Source organism: Castanea sativa, chromosome 11, assembly GCF_040712315.1.
Source record: "Castanea sativa cultivar Marrone di Chiusa Pesio chromosome 11, ASM4071231v1".
In the NCBI taxonomy this organism is placed as follows: Eukaryota; Viridiplantae; Streptophyta; class Magnoliopsida; order Fagales; family Fagaceae; genus Castanea; species Castanea sativa.
In genome coordinates this window covers 1,630,599-1,646,194 of record NC_134023.1, presented here as the reverse complement: position 1 = coordinate 1,646,194, position 15,596 = coordinate 1,630,599, and the positions used below count along the sequence as shown (strand labels likewise).

The window sequence follows — 15,596 nt, the reverse complement described above, 5'->3', positions numbered from 1 at the left end:
TATTTAAATAATTCAATGATACGAATGGTAAAAAACATAATCCTATTCAAGAAATACCAAAAATACATGCAAAACAATTTTCATAGGAGGATTTGTCTTTAAAGAATATGAAAACAATAGTAAAGATTAAATGCATTGAATGAGATCCTATGATATATGAGAAATGATATGTCCACAACATTTTCACAATATTTTTACAACAAATCATAACTGACAGGTTATTACTTGTTGTTATTGTTGGGGTAAAAAAGTAATATTAGTATTAGGTTCAAATTTGAACCAATAATAACTAACCACTTCTGATTTGTTATGAAAATGTTGTAAAAATGTTGTGGACGTTACATCTCTCATGATATATATAGGTTTGTTGATCATTTCAAATTATACTCATCATTTACATAAAAAAAAAAATACATCATATTATTTACATTAAAAAAATAATACATATTAATTTTAAAATTCATTGCAAGATGTGAATTGTTAGGGTATTGTAACAATAAGTAACATTGATACAACAATGGGTTGGTATTACATTTTATGCATGCTTTGTGCAAGGATTGTCAAACCATAAGTAGAATCATTTTGGTGTGCAAAATATGAAACAAAAACAAATCTTTTTATCCCAAGGTTAGAGATGCTCACATTAACTACATACTCTCCAAATATTTATAATATATTCATCTCACCATAACTACTATACAACTGCAAACTACTTCAGATATAGGATTCAAATTGAAGTTTTTGATACAACTAACAAAACAACTTTTGTGATATTTAATCGAGATGCTGAGAAAATCTTAAATAAATCTACAAGAGATCTTGCTATTAAAAAAATTGAGGTACAATGTATTTAAATTATTGTAAAACCATTAATATTGGAAAAGAAATCCCACATGATTTGAAAAAAAAATTAGGAAAAAAATTGATTTTCCTACTTCATTTGAATGAATTCAATCTAAATGATGGTTTTGAAAATTACAAAGTTGCTAAGATTTTTTATGCACCTTTAAATGACAAAAAGGTATGGAAGAAAAAAATAATATACACAATCCAGTATGCTATATTAATTCTTTTTGCTGCACTATTCCAAAATTAACAAAAAAATAAAATATTTACAAAAAATTGTCACATCATTAAAATTTAATATGAATGCAAATACTTAGGAAAAATCTTAGCAACAAAGTTTGGACTTTGTTGCTAAGAAAATGAAAAAGAAAAGAGAATAAGGTGAAAGGAAGAGATGGCTGGTCAAAGAAGGAGGGAGATATTAGTCAATGTGCGGTGGGGAAAATATGGGGGGGGGGGGGGGGGGGTCACATGGGTCTCTAAAAATCTGGACACATCATCTTAAAAAAAAAAAAAAAGGGACGGTACACTTTTTATTAAATCACATAATAAAAATTAATAATATAGAATGAATTAATATGTTTTTATCAACTTTTATTATACAATATTACTCCAAAGTTGTTTTAATTATTGCTCATTACTTGAACAAAATAATTATAATAGATATATGTGTGCAATTTATAATTGTTGCTTTTTATGATGAACTCATTACTAAAAAAATTTTATAATAAATATGCTATAATATATGTATAATATTTTCCATTTTTTTTTTTTTTTACATAAAACATTACAACTTTATCCGTGTATCGCACTAGCAATTGCTAGTTATATGTAAAAGCAAAAACCTCATACAGGATTGCATGAGCTCCTACCATGTGGCACTCTAATTTTGCATTTATCCATTTTAACCTCTTTTCATTAAGTTTTTTAAACTATTATCCCATAGATCAGAGTGATTTCTTTTTACTTTTATATAAAATATGGCATGCTCTTGACAATTAGACCAAATGTTATTCTCTACAAAATGTACTACCTTTTAAAATAGATCAAACTTTATGAAAAGATCAAGTCTAGTTATTACTTTACATATTATGAATTATGACCCAAATCTAGCCCTTCTCACTTGTAGATCAAAACCAAAACTCATACCCACTTACAAACTCTCTTCATCTTCCCCTACGTGTAGATGATACTTTTGGAAAATCTCATTCTTTTGAAAAAATGTCTTCATTTTTTTCTCAATTTCATTTCAATACGCTTTTGTTTACTAATAATGTTCTATTCAATTTATTATGTAGACAAATCTTGACATTCCTTAGGTTACTGAAATAATTGACAGGTGCATATTTCTAAAATATTAATAAAAAAAAGTTTAATAAATAGCATATACTATCTCGCAAAATACTATTTACAGAATATTTTAAAAAAAAATAATGATAGGAATGGTAAAAAACATGATCCTATTTAAAAAATACATGCAAAACAATTTTCATAAGAGGATTTATCTTTAAAGAATATGAAGACAATAGTAGAGTTCAAATGCATTGAATGGGATCCTACGAAACGGGTTTATTAATCATTTCAAATTATACTGTCATTTACAGGAAAAAATAATACTACATTATACTATTTACATTATATATATATATATATATATTAACTTCAAAATTTATTGTAGGATGTGAATTGCTACATTTTTGCAACAATAAGTAACATTGATATAATGATGGGTTGGTATTACATTTCAATCGTGCTTTGTGGAAGGAAGGTCAAACCACAATCAGGATCATTGGTGTGCAAAATGTATATAAAAAAAAAAAAAAAACCCTATCCCAAGGTTAAAGGCACTCACATTAACTACATACTCTCCAAATATGTATAATATATTCATCTCACTATAACTATCATATATACAATTGCAAACTACTTCAGATACTTGATTCAAATTGAATTTTTTGATGCAACTAACAAAACAAGTGTTGTGATATTTGATTGAGATGCTGAGAAAATCCTAAATAAATCTACAAGAGATCTTGCTAAAAAACAAACTGGAAGTACAACTTATTCAAATTAAATTAATGTAAAACTATTGATCATAATATATATTAAGTTCCTCATATGCAGATTAATATTTGAAAAGGAATCCCACATGATCTGAAGAAAATTTTAGGAAGAAAATACATTTTCATACTTCATTTGAATAAATTCAATCTAAAGGATGGTTTTGAAAATTACACAATTTTTAAAAAAATTTTATGCACATTCAAATAACAAAAAAGTATGGAAGAAATAAATATACACAATCTAATATGCTATATTAATTCTTTTGTTACACTATTCCTAAAGTAACAAAAAATATAAAAACATTTACATATCAATCACTGAAATTTAATATGAATGCATATATCTACGCAAAATCGTAGTGAAAACAAATCCATAAGTCCAAACTTTGTAAGATCCAATCAGAATCTTCCAATGCCAATTCATTAGTGATTAACACAAATGATGCAATAAAAGGAAAAAGTGATGAAAGCTCAAAAATTGAACAAATAGAGATGGGCCAAACTTCAAATGTTGAAGATGAAGAAATAGATGGTGATAACATACCCCTCAACAAGATTTCACGTGTTGCCATACCGCAAAAACAAAGCATTGAAGAAAAAAAAAAAATTTACAATGAAGCTCTTTATCATATCACATAATACAAATCAATAATATGGAATAAATTAACATGCTTTTATCAACTTTTATTATACAATATTACTCCAAAGTTGTTTTTATTGGTCACTACTTGAATAGAATAATTATAACAAATATGTGTGTGCAATTTATAATTGTCGTTTTATATGATAAACTCATTATTAACAAAGTTTTATAACAAATATGATATAATATATGTACACCATTCTAAAAAAAAAAAAAATTACATAAAACATTATCCATGCATTCCACGGGTAACTCACTAGTTCTTACTAATTAATAAAACTAATGTGTCACCAATAAAAAAAAATTATTCAAAATATTCTTTTATTATATTGTTTGAGTGACACTAATCATATTCCTGCCACATCAGTCTGTAAGTTTTTTTGTCATAAAATTTGTATTAATTTTAGCATTTTTCATTTACTTAATAGTGAATTGATGATCCTTCTGTATTTCTATTAATTCATAAATTTATTTTTGAGAGGAAAAACTGCTAGAATTATTATAAATTTTATTATAAAAAACTTACAAATTAATGTGACATTTCAATTAAAAAAAATGATTATTGAATTACTTATTGTGATTGGTGACATATCAATTTATAAAATGTATTAGAGAAAAAAAAAAAAAAAAAAAGTAACTAACTCACTCTTTTTTTCATTAAAAAAAAAAAATTACTACCCCAGATTAATTTGGAAGCCTTTCCATGTTAGGGGGTAGGGCCCGCCGGTCCTGTTTATGAATTCCAACACACGCTAATAGGAATTGTTCCACGAAGGGGAAACTTCATCTCCTTTCATGTATTTCTTCTAGGAAACTTCCAAAATTCTTATAAATTAGGAATACCAACACGCCATTTTGATATGTAATATTCTCTCTCTCTCACAGATATATCAATCTCCCAGAATTATTTTTCCAAGGTCGGTATGCAGAAGAACAAAGTTGTTCCAAGTAAGTTTCAAAAGAATTTTGAGTTAGACAAGATTAGTAACTGAATACTATATAATTGCAATTTATGGTTTTGTATCTCATAAATTTTGTTTGCAGAATTTGTTGCCAACAGCAACAACTCATACCCTGGTGGTCCAACAATTCGTGAAGAAAGAAAACAATCAATAAAAGAGTCAGCTTCCATTGCATCACTTTTTCCACCCAACAACTCTGACACTGATGACAGTTCAGAATCCAACGAAACACCTCCGAGATTTTCTCATTATTCCAATTCCATAATGGAAATTTTCTCACCAGCCAGGTCTAGTGATTCCGAAAATTATTTAGAAATAATAATTCCAAATTCTTCAATTCCCCACTTCTTTCCACTCCCTAATGGACCAACAACAAGTTTTTCCATTCCAATAATCTTCCCACCAACCACGTCTGAGACTGAGACAGAAGATGGTTGCTCAGAATCTAACAAAACACCTCGTGCAGAAACACAACTATCTTATTCCATAGTTCCACTCTTACCACCAGCCAGGTCTCAAACTGAAACAGACAATAGTAGTTCTGAAAATTATGAAATAATTCCCACCGATCCTTCCATATTAACAAGTCCTAGACCCACAATTCGAACAGCAATCTTCAATCACTTGACTGAGTTTCTTAAGATGAAGAGCAGCAACAGTCCAAAATTCTATCATCCCAAAAAAAATTCCATACTGTCATTCTTTTCCGCAGCCAAAGACTTGATCGAAATTATTGAAAGGAAACAATTTCCTTTGCGAATGCTACTTAAAGCCACTAACAACTTCTCCGAAGATCACAAGATTGGGAAAGGTTGTTTTGGCTCAGTTTACCGTGCAACTTTAGATGGTGGCCAAGAAGTGGCTATTAAGCGCCAGGGCAGTGCTCGTGCCTTCCTAATTGAATTGAAAGCTCTGTTCCACCTCAATCACAAGAATGTTGCTTGCTTAGTAGGATTTTGTGAGGATAGTAACGAGTACGCATTGGTGTACGAGCACATGAAAAATGGTACCCTTCATGACCATCTTCATGAGCTTCAAAGTACTCCTCTAATGTCATCATGGACTGCCCGGATTAAAGTGGCACTAGACATAGCCAGAGGCATTGAGTATCTACACGTGTATGCAGTACCACAAATCATACACCGCAATATCAAGTCGTCTAACATATTACTAGATGCTACGTGGACTGCCAAAGTGTTTGATTTCTGCCTATCTGAGAAAGCCCCCATGGACTTCAAGTCACACCATTTGGATTGTGTGGCTGGCACCATTGGTTACATGGACCCCGAGTACTTTAGTCTTCGGCAGTTGACAACCAAAATTGATTTGTACAGCTTTGGAGTTGTATTGCTAGAAATGTTGTCCGGGTACAAGGCACTTCATAAAAATGAAAATGGTGAGCAAAGGCTTATAGTTGATTTTATAGTGCCATTCATTGCCCAAGATCAAATTCACAAGGTTTTGGACCCAAGAGTACCACCACCTACCCCAGTTGAAAGAAAGGCAGTGGCACATGTTGGGTCCCTAGCAGTGGCTTGTGTAAGTCCGAAAGGTCAAGATCGCCCATCAATGACTGAGATTGTAAATAACCTAATGCGTGTGTGGGTACAGGTTACCGGTGGTTAAAACAACTGAACGTTAATGTTCCTTCGCTGCTCTCTCTGCACTATTGATGACTTTCTCACCGACGACTCCAATACCAACCACAACCACCCCTCCCTGTTGCCTAATAAGATTTCACAACTGTACAAGCATTATTGAGCTTCGTTGATTTCATATATGGGTGGCTTTGTATGAATATAGTTTTCCTTGATTCATACTATTGGGAGTTGAGATTGTGTCAAATAATTATATGCCAAACCCAATTTCATATCTTGCATGTTTGAGAAAATTTACATGAGCTTACATGCTATTATACCTTTCTAAATCTGTTTGTGAATCAATCATTGAATGTTTGAGAAAATTTACATGGGGGAGGTGGGGAGGGAGGGGGGGGGGGGGGCGGGGAGGAGGGATTAGGTAACAGAAGCACCTTAGCTCCAAAATCTTGGAGTGGCAGCATTTTAAACCAGAAAGAGTATGGTGGATTGAGGCTAAGAATGGAAGACTTTAATAGAGCTTTACTAGCCAAGATTGGCTGGTCACTAGCAAAAAATCAAGACAAAGCTTGGGTTCACATGTTGAATGCAAAGTCTGTGTGTGTGGGTGATTTTTTCCCAATTATTGGCTTACTTAGTGCTACTTGCTGGTCTCCTTACACTAACATTCGATGTACACATAGGATCATGCATACCTTAAGTTCTCACTGCTACTATATAGTCAGAATATTTTAGCTTGTTTAGTATAGAGGATTTCGATGTTGAGGCTGTTTCTATGAAGCATTTTCTTTCCAAAGTGTAAGAACATCATGACAGTTTGATTGCTTGAAATTGTGAATCAATCAGATGATGGAGACAGAAAACCAAGAGACTGGTAGAATACCTAGAAGAGCTGCAGCGCAAAGAGGATACAAACAACCGTTATGCTGCTGCTCTGGGAGGAGAAACATTAACTAGGAACCCACATCTAGAAAGGAAGTGATTCCCTGCCTAGGAATATTGGAAAGTTTCATTGATGTTGGATGTTATGCAGCATTTTCTAGGCTGTGTTTTTTTGCGAATATTTCAGCATAAGAGAGTGATTGGCTGCGTAGGAATAATGGTTATGGCTAAATCTATTTACTGTTGCTATTCAAATTTTGCATATAAGTTTTTTTTAGTCAAGCCAATTCTCTGCTGTTTGCTTGTTGGTATTTGTAGGATGATCATGTTATTCATCACTTTACGAAAGTTTTAATTCTAGGACTCAGGATATCAGTCACAAAGGAAATTACAATGTCAGATTGCTCTAAGACACTAATGATATTGTTTACCTATCTTGTCAGACCTTAATGGAACTGTTATCTAGCTTTGAAGTCCTTTCAAAAAAAAAAAATTTATATAGCAATAAGAAGGTGGATATCATTTACCCAATCCTTCTAGTCAGGGAGGGGAACATATTTGTAGTATTGAATGGATCATCTGTTAATTTGGAATTAGATATTAGAGACCAATAAACCATATATAGAACACAAGCTATAGCCTCTTTTGCATTCCTATAACCAATTTGTGAGGTTTACTCCTATTAATATAAAGGGGTTTATACAAATGTCACCCATGACTTTAAAGTGAGTGTCAATTTGATCCTTGTATTTTCGATTTGAACAATTAAACATCTGCACTTTAGTTTAGTTCTTTCTACCTGATCAATAATTTTGATTTAGACATCTGATTGATGCAAATTTTGTACTGTAATGAATACAATCTTATAAGCTTTTCAACAGTACCTTGTTTGCCCAAACCCAAGGTCTAGATGACTCTCCAAGAGCTGCCCAAAGTTGGTGGCAAATAAGAAATTGCAGAAACTCATTAGAAAATGGAAAATGTGGGAATACTTTTTGATATAAAGTTAGAAATTTACGGATAACTTTCTTAGCAAACAGTTACATCAGCCGCCAAAGCTACATTAACCACTTGTACAAATTGACGAAATCATATTCCTTGAACCAGATAGTGAGTTTTCTCTATGAGATGGCCAAACGGAGCACAAAGGCAGAACATCCTTGTTGTAAGGCTCTAAACAGCTTCAGCATTACCACACTCAAATAAAGCAATCGAAAATCCCAAGCCATTAGAGTCAATCTATAGTAAAAACTGAACAACCCAAGTCGCTCGCTTTTTGACTCACAGATAAAGCTATCAAACACACTTTGTCTCTAGGAAAAAACCTCTTCAGCGCAGTGGAAATGGTTGACATCGTATGGCAATCTATATATGGGGAGTGCAACGGAAAATGTGCTGCATGGATTGGGGAAGTACTTGTGGACAGACGGGTGCACGTACCAAGGCGAGTGGCATAGAGGGAAAGCACACGGTAAAGGCAAATTCTTCTGGCCATTTGGAGTGACCTATGGGTCATGGAGCTTCGATTGGAAACACGGGTATGGACATAAGTGTTACGTGAACGGAGGCTTATATATGTTGGGTTATGGAAATAGAACGTCCAAGATGGGCATGGGTGTTACATTTGGAATAATGGTAACGAGTATATTGGGGAATGGAAGAACGGTGTAATTTCGGGGCGTGGGGTTTTGATTTGGGCAAACAGAAACAATTATAATGGGGAATGGGAAAACAGGGTTCCGAAAGGGGACGGGGTTTTTACTTGGGCTGATGGTAGTTGCTATGTGGGTAGAAGGAATAAGGACCTTAATCAAATGAAAGGGGCCTTCTATGCATTGAATGGGAACAGTAATGGTGAAAATTTGATAATTACAATGATGGTGAGTTCGTCGGACGGAGAGGAATTTTCCAAGGATTTGAACTTAGGAATCTGATGGAGAAGCAGGGGATATAATTTGTTATATCGTTGACAATGTGGAGGCTTCCTAAATTACTCTCGCTAGTATTTAAACTGCGCAATGCGCGGGGAACATTTTACACGTTTAAAATACCATCTAATTGACATAACAAATCAATAAAATACAACAATTAATATGTTTATTAAAGGCTTTGTTTTAATAATGCCAATCAATTCAAAAAACCAAAATTACAATTGTGCGATGTAGAGTCAGGTTCAATAACAATGTCAAAAGTCCAAAATTCTTCATAGCAAAAAATAAAGTCTAGGTACTTATTAACCAAAACAAATCTAGTGAGCAAAGCCATATTCTAGCTAGGCCTGATGTACTATAAATGCCAGCTCTGTTTCACTTGGATGAATTGAGTCATCATCAGCCACCTGCAAAAACTATAGCACATATGTAGAACCCCTTCAAATGGATTCTTTGGTGTACTATATGGGTGATTGTTGTCCAACTAGAGGCAATAGCATAATGAAGACCTATTTAAATGTAACCTTTGAAATAATAGAAACTAATACAACCTTTTGAGCTCCATGTAAGGAGAACATATTCAATAATAATATAAGGTAAAATTCCAATGTATAAATACAAAGAAACAATATTTTAACTTCTATTGGTGGAAAGTAAGTGATTGATAAGAGAAAGCATAACTAATATAAAAAAAATAAAATAAAAACAAACTTCGATGTACTTCTAAGTATTATAAGATCTTTTATAGCCTTAGCACTAAGCAACAGAATGACTTACACTTGCTATAGGAAAATCCAAATTGGGATGTAGATGCCAAAGATTGATGTTCTAGTCTTAAATAGATATAAATAAATAAAGCATCAAACATGGTTAACAATTGAAACTTTTAATATATAAACAGCATCTAAATTAAATATGTGAAAAGTTGAAAACCATAAAAGAACAAAAAACCTAAAAAAAATTTGAAAAGAAAAATAAATTCATATTTTTTCTCTGCCAAGTTACAATTTGCTCAATCTTTTGTAGTCTGAATTCTAAGAATGCATCTTACAATCCTAGCCACCAAATTTCCACTATGGAAGTTTCAAGTGTGTAATGGTCATAAGCATTATAGTGTCAAGAGTTTTTTTTTTTTTTTTTTAATAATTAAAAGCACATAGTTCTTGTAATTCAAATGGTTTTATTTTTTGATAAGTTGTAATTCAATGGGTTCTTTAGAAAATTATACTAAACCGATGTCCAAAGTTGAAGCACATACATGCTAGAGGAATTGCATCTAAAATCTCATCTTTTAAAAATTTAAACACATCAAGTAGTTTGGATATTTTCTGTTTTCTTAACTTTTTACATCAGACTATCAGAGAATAGAGGTAAAATTTCTTCTTTTCACCAAGTATAGACATTTCATTCACTTTACATAGACTATTAATTCTACTTTAATTACTTATCAAAGAGAACTTTGAAAGAAAAACACTTCCATTTCTGCACAAACAACATTAAAAAAAAATTTCTCAATTGGTACAAACTACTGTCTATTCTTCTCAAATAGCACTTGAATTTACATATCCAAAAATTGGGTTTTTTATTAAATACTCCAGAATATGTAAAAAAAAAAAAAAATCAAAACTCAGTAAATAATTAATAATTTTCATTCATATACCAAAGAAACAGTACCTGAATAACCTTCTAAAATATAAGCCTTTTTCTGTTCTTCATGAGCAAAATTCTAGCAATGCAAAACAGCTACCAGTTCAACTTCTAGAGGATTTTTTTTTTTGGCATAGCAGTCATTGGAAGAAACACTGAATTTCATATAACGGCACCCACTCTGGCAGCTCCCAACTACTAAAAATATCTTCCTGTGGTTGTTAATTGTGCATTGTACCCCGGTTTTCCGCACTATTTTATTGCTGATGAACTGATAGAATTCATCCAAAAGCAAACAAAATTTCAGTTATTGAAAACAAATGAAATAAAAAATTTATTCAATTCGAAATGAATCTGTTTGATTGCCAAATGTATATTGAAGAATATATAAGAAAACCTTGAATAAAAAAAATTACATTAGCTCACATTTTTAAAAAAAATAGGTTGACGTATGAATCCAAAATCTTCTCAACTACATTACCACCAACAAATCATTTCACTTGTCCATACTAAATTTTCTTGCAAATACATAAATTGACTGCTTACAAATAAAGAAAATATACATTTTTACACCTCTGTCATATAAACACACAATAACCAACATCTTGAGTTATTCTTGTTACAGTACAACGTTATGGGAAAACAATGCACTTCAAAACACTAAACTAATTGGCATAATCTTTAATAGGACGTTGTAGGCATCAAGACCTATTATAAAAATATGAAGAATGGAAGTGTTTGTCTATTTTAGAAATACTAAACATTGATATATGAAATAGCAAATGAGTTCCACTAACCATTACATATATCATGAATTCCATCCAACACATGATAGACATTATTAATTTAGCCAACTTTGAAAGCAAAACAATATATATATATATATGAATAAAATTTCTACTTTGATTTTAGTTTAATTTCTTAGTTTTGTTTTAGACCTACTATCATATAGTACATCTTCAATTTGTTATGCCTTCCATAAAGAAAAATAAGAATAATATTATTACATCAAAACCAAAATAATCAGATTGGCTAAAGAAACAATTTATATATATATATATATATATATATATGTATATTAAAATCTTATAGTCGAAGATAATAATTCGTTACTACAAATTGGCAGGACTGATACATACAAATATTTATGCATGTGCACATTTATATACCTTGCTGCCCCTTTTTTTAACCATGCCAAAATTCCAATGAGATAATTATGATAAAGCTTTAATCATCTCAAAATAGAATAAAAGTACTTACAAAGCATGCTCTTAAAAAAATCCAAGGCATAGGTAGGAGCTTTCGTTGTGAATGACCTCAAGCTATGTATCCACACCCAATTTTGCATCCCACCTTGGCTGTGGGAAATTTTAGACCAACTCTGTAAAAAAAAAAAACTATTCAAGTTCTATTTTTTCAACCCACAAATTAGCAAACAATATTTTTAAAAGGAAATCTTTGAAAGAAAAAACATATTATCACCAAAACTAATCAAAGACGTAAATGTGTTTGCGAAATTGATTTAGCAATTGCAATTTCTATAAGCTTTTATTAAAAAGATAAATTCCACATACAAATGTGACCTATAGAAACTAAAGCAATAGAAATCCAAAACTTATTGCATAAATAAAAACCAAGCATTACAGCAAAATACTTAACTAAAACTTAGGCCCATGAGTAAAAAAGACTTCTCAATCTAATGGGTCCGAAATTCTTTTTTAAATATCCTTGACACAACAAATTCACTATTGTTAATGCAATAGGCTCTTACAATATTAAAAAATAAAAAAGACCAAAACCGAAATATCATGTTGTGTTCAATCATAGAAACATTATGGCCTTTTCCTACATTTTTCTAGTATCAGCCAAACAAACCATGCTTTCTCACTGTTTTATGTTTTTTTATTTTAAAAAGTTATTACCTCACAACAGGCTTATCTAGGCTCCAAAAACCATACCAAACATAGATAGTTTCAATTTTTAGTAGATTTTATAAATGAGATAAAATGCACACACAAAAAAGAAGAAGAAGAAGAAGCTTGATCTACGTATTAAACTTTCACAACAAAATAACAATATAAAAGTATGGTTCAATATCAATAGTTTGAGATTAAATTTAATCTCCTTGGTGGGCTAACAAACAAAAATTAAAATAAAGAAAACTACAGCTACAACTTTTTTTTAAAACTATATAGTATACTAGTACCACTCCTTCATAGAGGAATTTTATCAATCAAATTATACACAAGCCCTCCCCCCAAAAAAATTCATTAGCATTGCTAAAATCAATGCAATAAACTTTAACATGAAAGAATTAAATAACTGATAAAAACCAAAAAATAAAAAATAAAAAATAGCCCAGAATCCTTTCACACTCAAGAACAGGTGGAAACTTTTTATTACCTTGACAATCCTTCCTCATTAACTGTACACTGCCACCAACAATAGCCAAGTTGCTCTCTAAGAAGCTTTCATGTACACAACCCAACCATCTAATCACAATGAAAGTTGTCAACCACCCACCAATCAAAAAATCTAATATTATAATTCTGAAAATATTAGAGACTTTCTTTGCAGCCAAACACAACAATAAAAAAGGGGAAAAAAAAAAGGAAAGAAAACATGCTGAAATAAAGAAATGGAACCTTAATGGAAGCAACTTGAAATCTGAAAAATGAACAAACAATTTAACTAATTCTTAGGTGCAGATTTTAGTCTTATAATCCAAATTTACTTTTGAAATAAACAATACTTGAACTAAAAGCAATTTGGAAATAAAAGAATTAGTAAAACTAAATAAAAGTTAAAACGATTCACAATTATATTATGCAATTTTGTCTAAAAGGGAGGAAAAGAGTGACCTTGAAGGAATCAGTGCTTTGGGCTAATAGCATCATTGAAGAAGAGAATAAAAAAGGCCAACAAACATCACTTAAGAATTTTATCAAACAACTTGTGTACATGTAAAAGAAACAACACTTAATGAATCATTGTAAAATTCAAATGTAACAAAAAAGCTTCCTAAACACGTATGTATTGGTACTTCCAAATTTGCAATTTGAGCCCATATCTAACCAAAGTTGCCCAGACAATATTCAAGTGCATATTAATTAACTTTACATTAAATTCCCATTCTAAACATATTGGGCATAAATCAGCAACTTCAATCTGAGAAGAACAAATTCCAAATCAAATGAAAATTGAAACTCTAATAGATGATGGGAACAAAGTTGAGAATAACAATGAAATTAGGAGAACAATAAAATTGATTACTTGAGCAAACAAAGTCTTAAAAGAAATGAGAGGTACACATCAGAATCTATGTTGGACCTGGAAGAACAACTTGCTACAAGGTTTCAGATGGTTCTAGGTTCTTATGCTTTGAAGTTGTGTCCCCAAAACCAAACACAACAATTAATAACAGAAAACAGAGATTAAAAAAAAATAGTAAGCATGTCAAATTAACCATTTAAATTAGGGGAAAAATGGTGGGAGAAAGAAGAGGTGCCTATCGAAGAGACTAGACATCATTAAAATGTGAAAAATATCATCGAAATGTTTCCTTAATGCACCAAACAAAAAGTGACAATGTTTCGGTGTTTTAAAATGTAAATACAAAATCAACCACTTGTTAACAAAAGTATAAATTAAGAACCGACAAAATAAAGGGGAAAATTTGTAAAAACTTAACTTTAATTTGGTACTCATTCTAATGCATTTTATACCTCAATCACTATGATCAGTGACTATAGTAGCCTTTATCGACAACTGCTGGAAAAACTTTTTTTTAAAATTTTTATTATTAGAAAAAGCACTCAAATAACCTTACAAAAATGAACAAAGAGAACATAGGAAACCAAAATATATCGAAGAGGTAATGAAATATGTATATCAATTATAAAAAAAATTAAATAAAAAAAACATAAATGAAATGTCACGCATGTAGGCAGATACCCAAAACAAACGCAACCCAAATAAGCAAAACAAAACCTATTCTAATCCAAATTCCTGAGAAAATTATTAAAAATCTAAATCTAAACCAATCCAACCAAGAAATTCAAACCTAAATTATATTCAATTCCTAGATTTGAAAACGAAAAGAAAAAGGAAAAAAAACAAAAACATTAACTTTACCGGTTATGGGTACACGGCCTATCTCTCTGATGGTGGCAGATTTTTCTCTACCTAGTCCCCACTCCGTGCCTTCTCTATTCACCATTCTACCAAGGTTTTGGGTCTGCAAAATTGTTTTATGAAACTTTTTGATTTCATCGCCTCTTCTCTTTCTCTACTTTATTCTTCGTGTACTCATCACCTTTCTCTGTTTCATCGCCTCTCTCTATTTCTGACCCAAAATACCAATCTATTAATCAAAACCAAATTTGACCCAAAATACCAATCTAAATCATAATTAACACCTAATTGATTCTGTTAGGACATATGTGATTGGTTGTTAGAAACATATGTCAATATTTTATGTAATTGGCTAATTCTTTGACAAAACGCACTTTATTTGTAATTGGGTAGATCTAGGATGTGTTTAATACTTCAAGAAACAAGAGTTCAAGTCCAAGTATTGAAGCCATGCAAGTTTGTCCAAGATTCAAGCTGAGAAAGTGATGTTTATTAAAACTCGATAGCTAGCATCTATTGAGACCTATAGAGTTGTTGAAGCTCGTGGCTTGACAGCAGCTTGACAGATAAGCATTTGTCGAGGTTTATGAAAAACAGAATTTCATATCTGTTTTGACTCCAATTTGTGATTATGTGTTTGGGCTTTCTTTTCTCACAACCTTAAACATATATAAGGATTATTTTAAGGGCCGTATCTAGTTACACCGCTGAGAGCACAATTGCACAAGAGCATATTTCCACAAGTGTGACCAGAAACCTAGTTTTGCCCTAGTTCTTGAAGAAGCTGTTGTGTTTGTACATAGCAGGGTTTTGTGACCAAGCAACTTCACGATCTTCATCTGTTGAAGAGAAGAAGAATTTTACAGCCAACATCTTTCTCAAGTTAGTGA

At 31.5% G+C, this 15,596-nt stretch overlaps 1 protein-coding gene across 1 annotated transcript; it reads left to right on the top strand.

Moving 5' to 3' along the window:
- Nucleotides 1-4,427: 4,427 nt before the first annotated feature.
- LOC142617546 (serine/threonine-protein kinase-like protein CCR4) lies at nt 4,428-6,371 on the top strand. The gene is made up of 2 exons (XM_075790454.1): nt 4,428-4,500; nt 4,597-6,371. Exons 1-2 carry the CDS (start codon nt 4,476-4,478, stop codon nt 6,138-6,140), a joined length of 1,569 nt encoding a protein of 522 aa, XP_075646569.1. The 5' UTR covers nt 4,428-4,475; the 3' UTR covers nt 6,141-6,371.
- The last annotated feature ends 9,225 nt before the right edge of the window (nt 6,372-15,596 follow it).

Coding starts and splice junctions, on each gene's coding strand:
- LOC142617546 (XM_075790454.1), top strand. CDS start 4,476: ATGCAGAAGAACAAAGTTGTTCCAA. Junction 4,501..4,596: donor GAAGAACAAAGTTGTTCCAA/GTAAGTTTCAAA, acceptor TTTTGTTTGCAG/AATTTGTTGCCAACAGCAAC.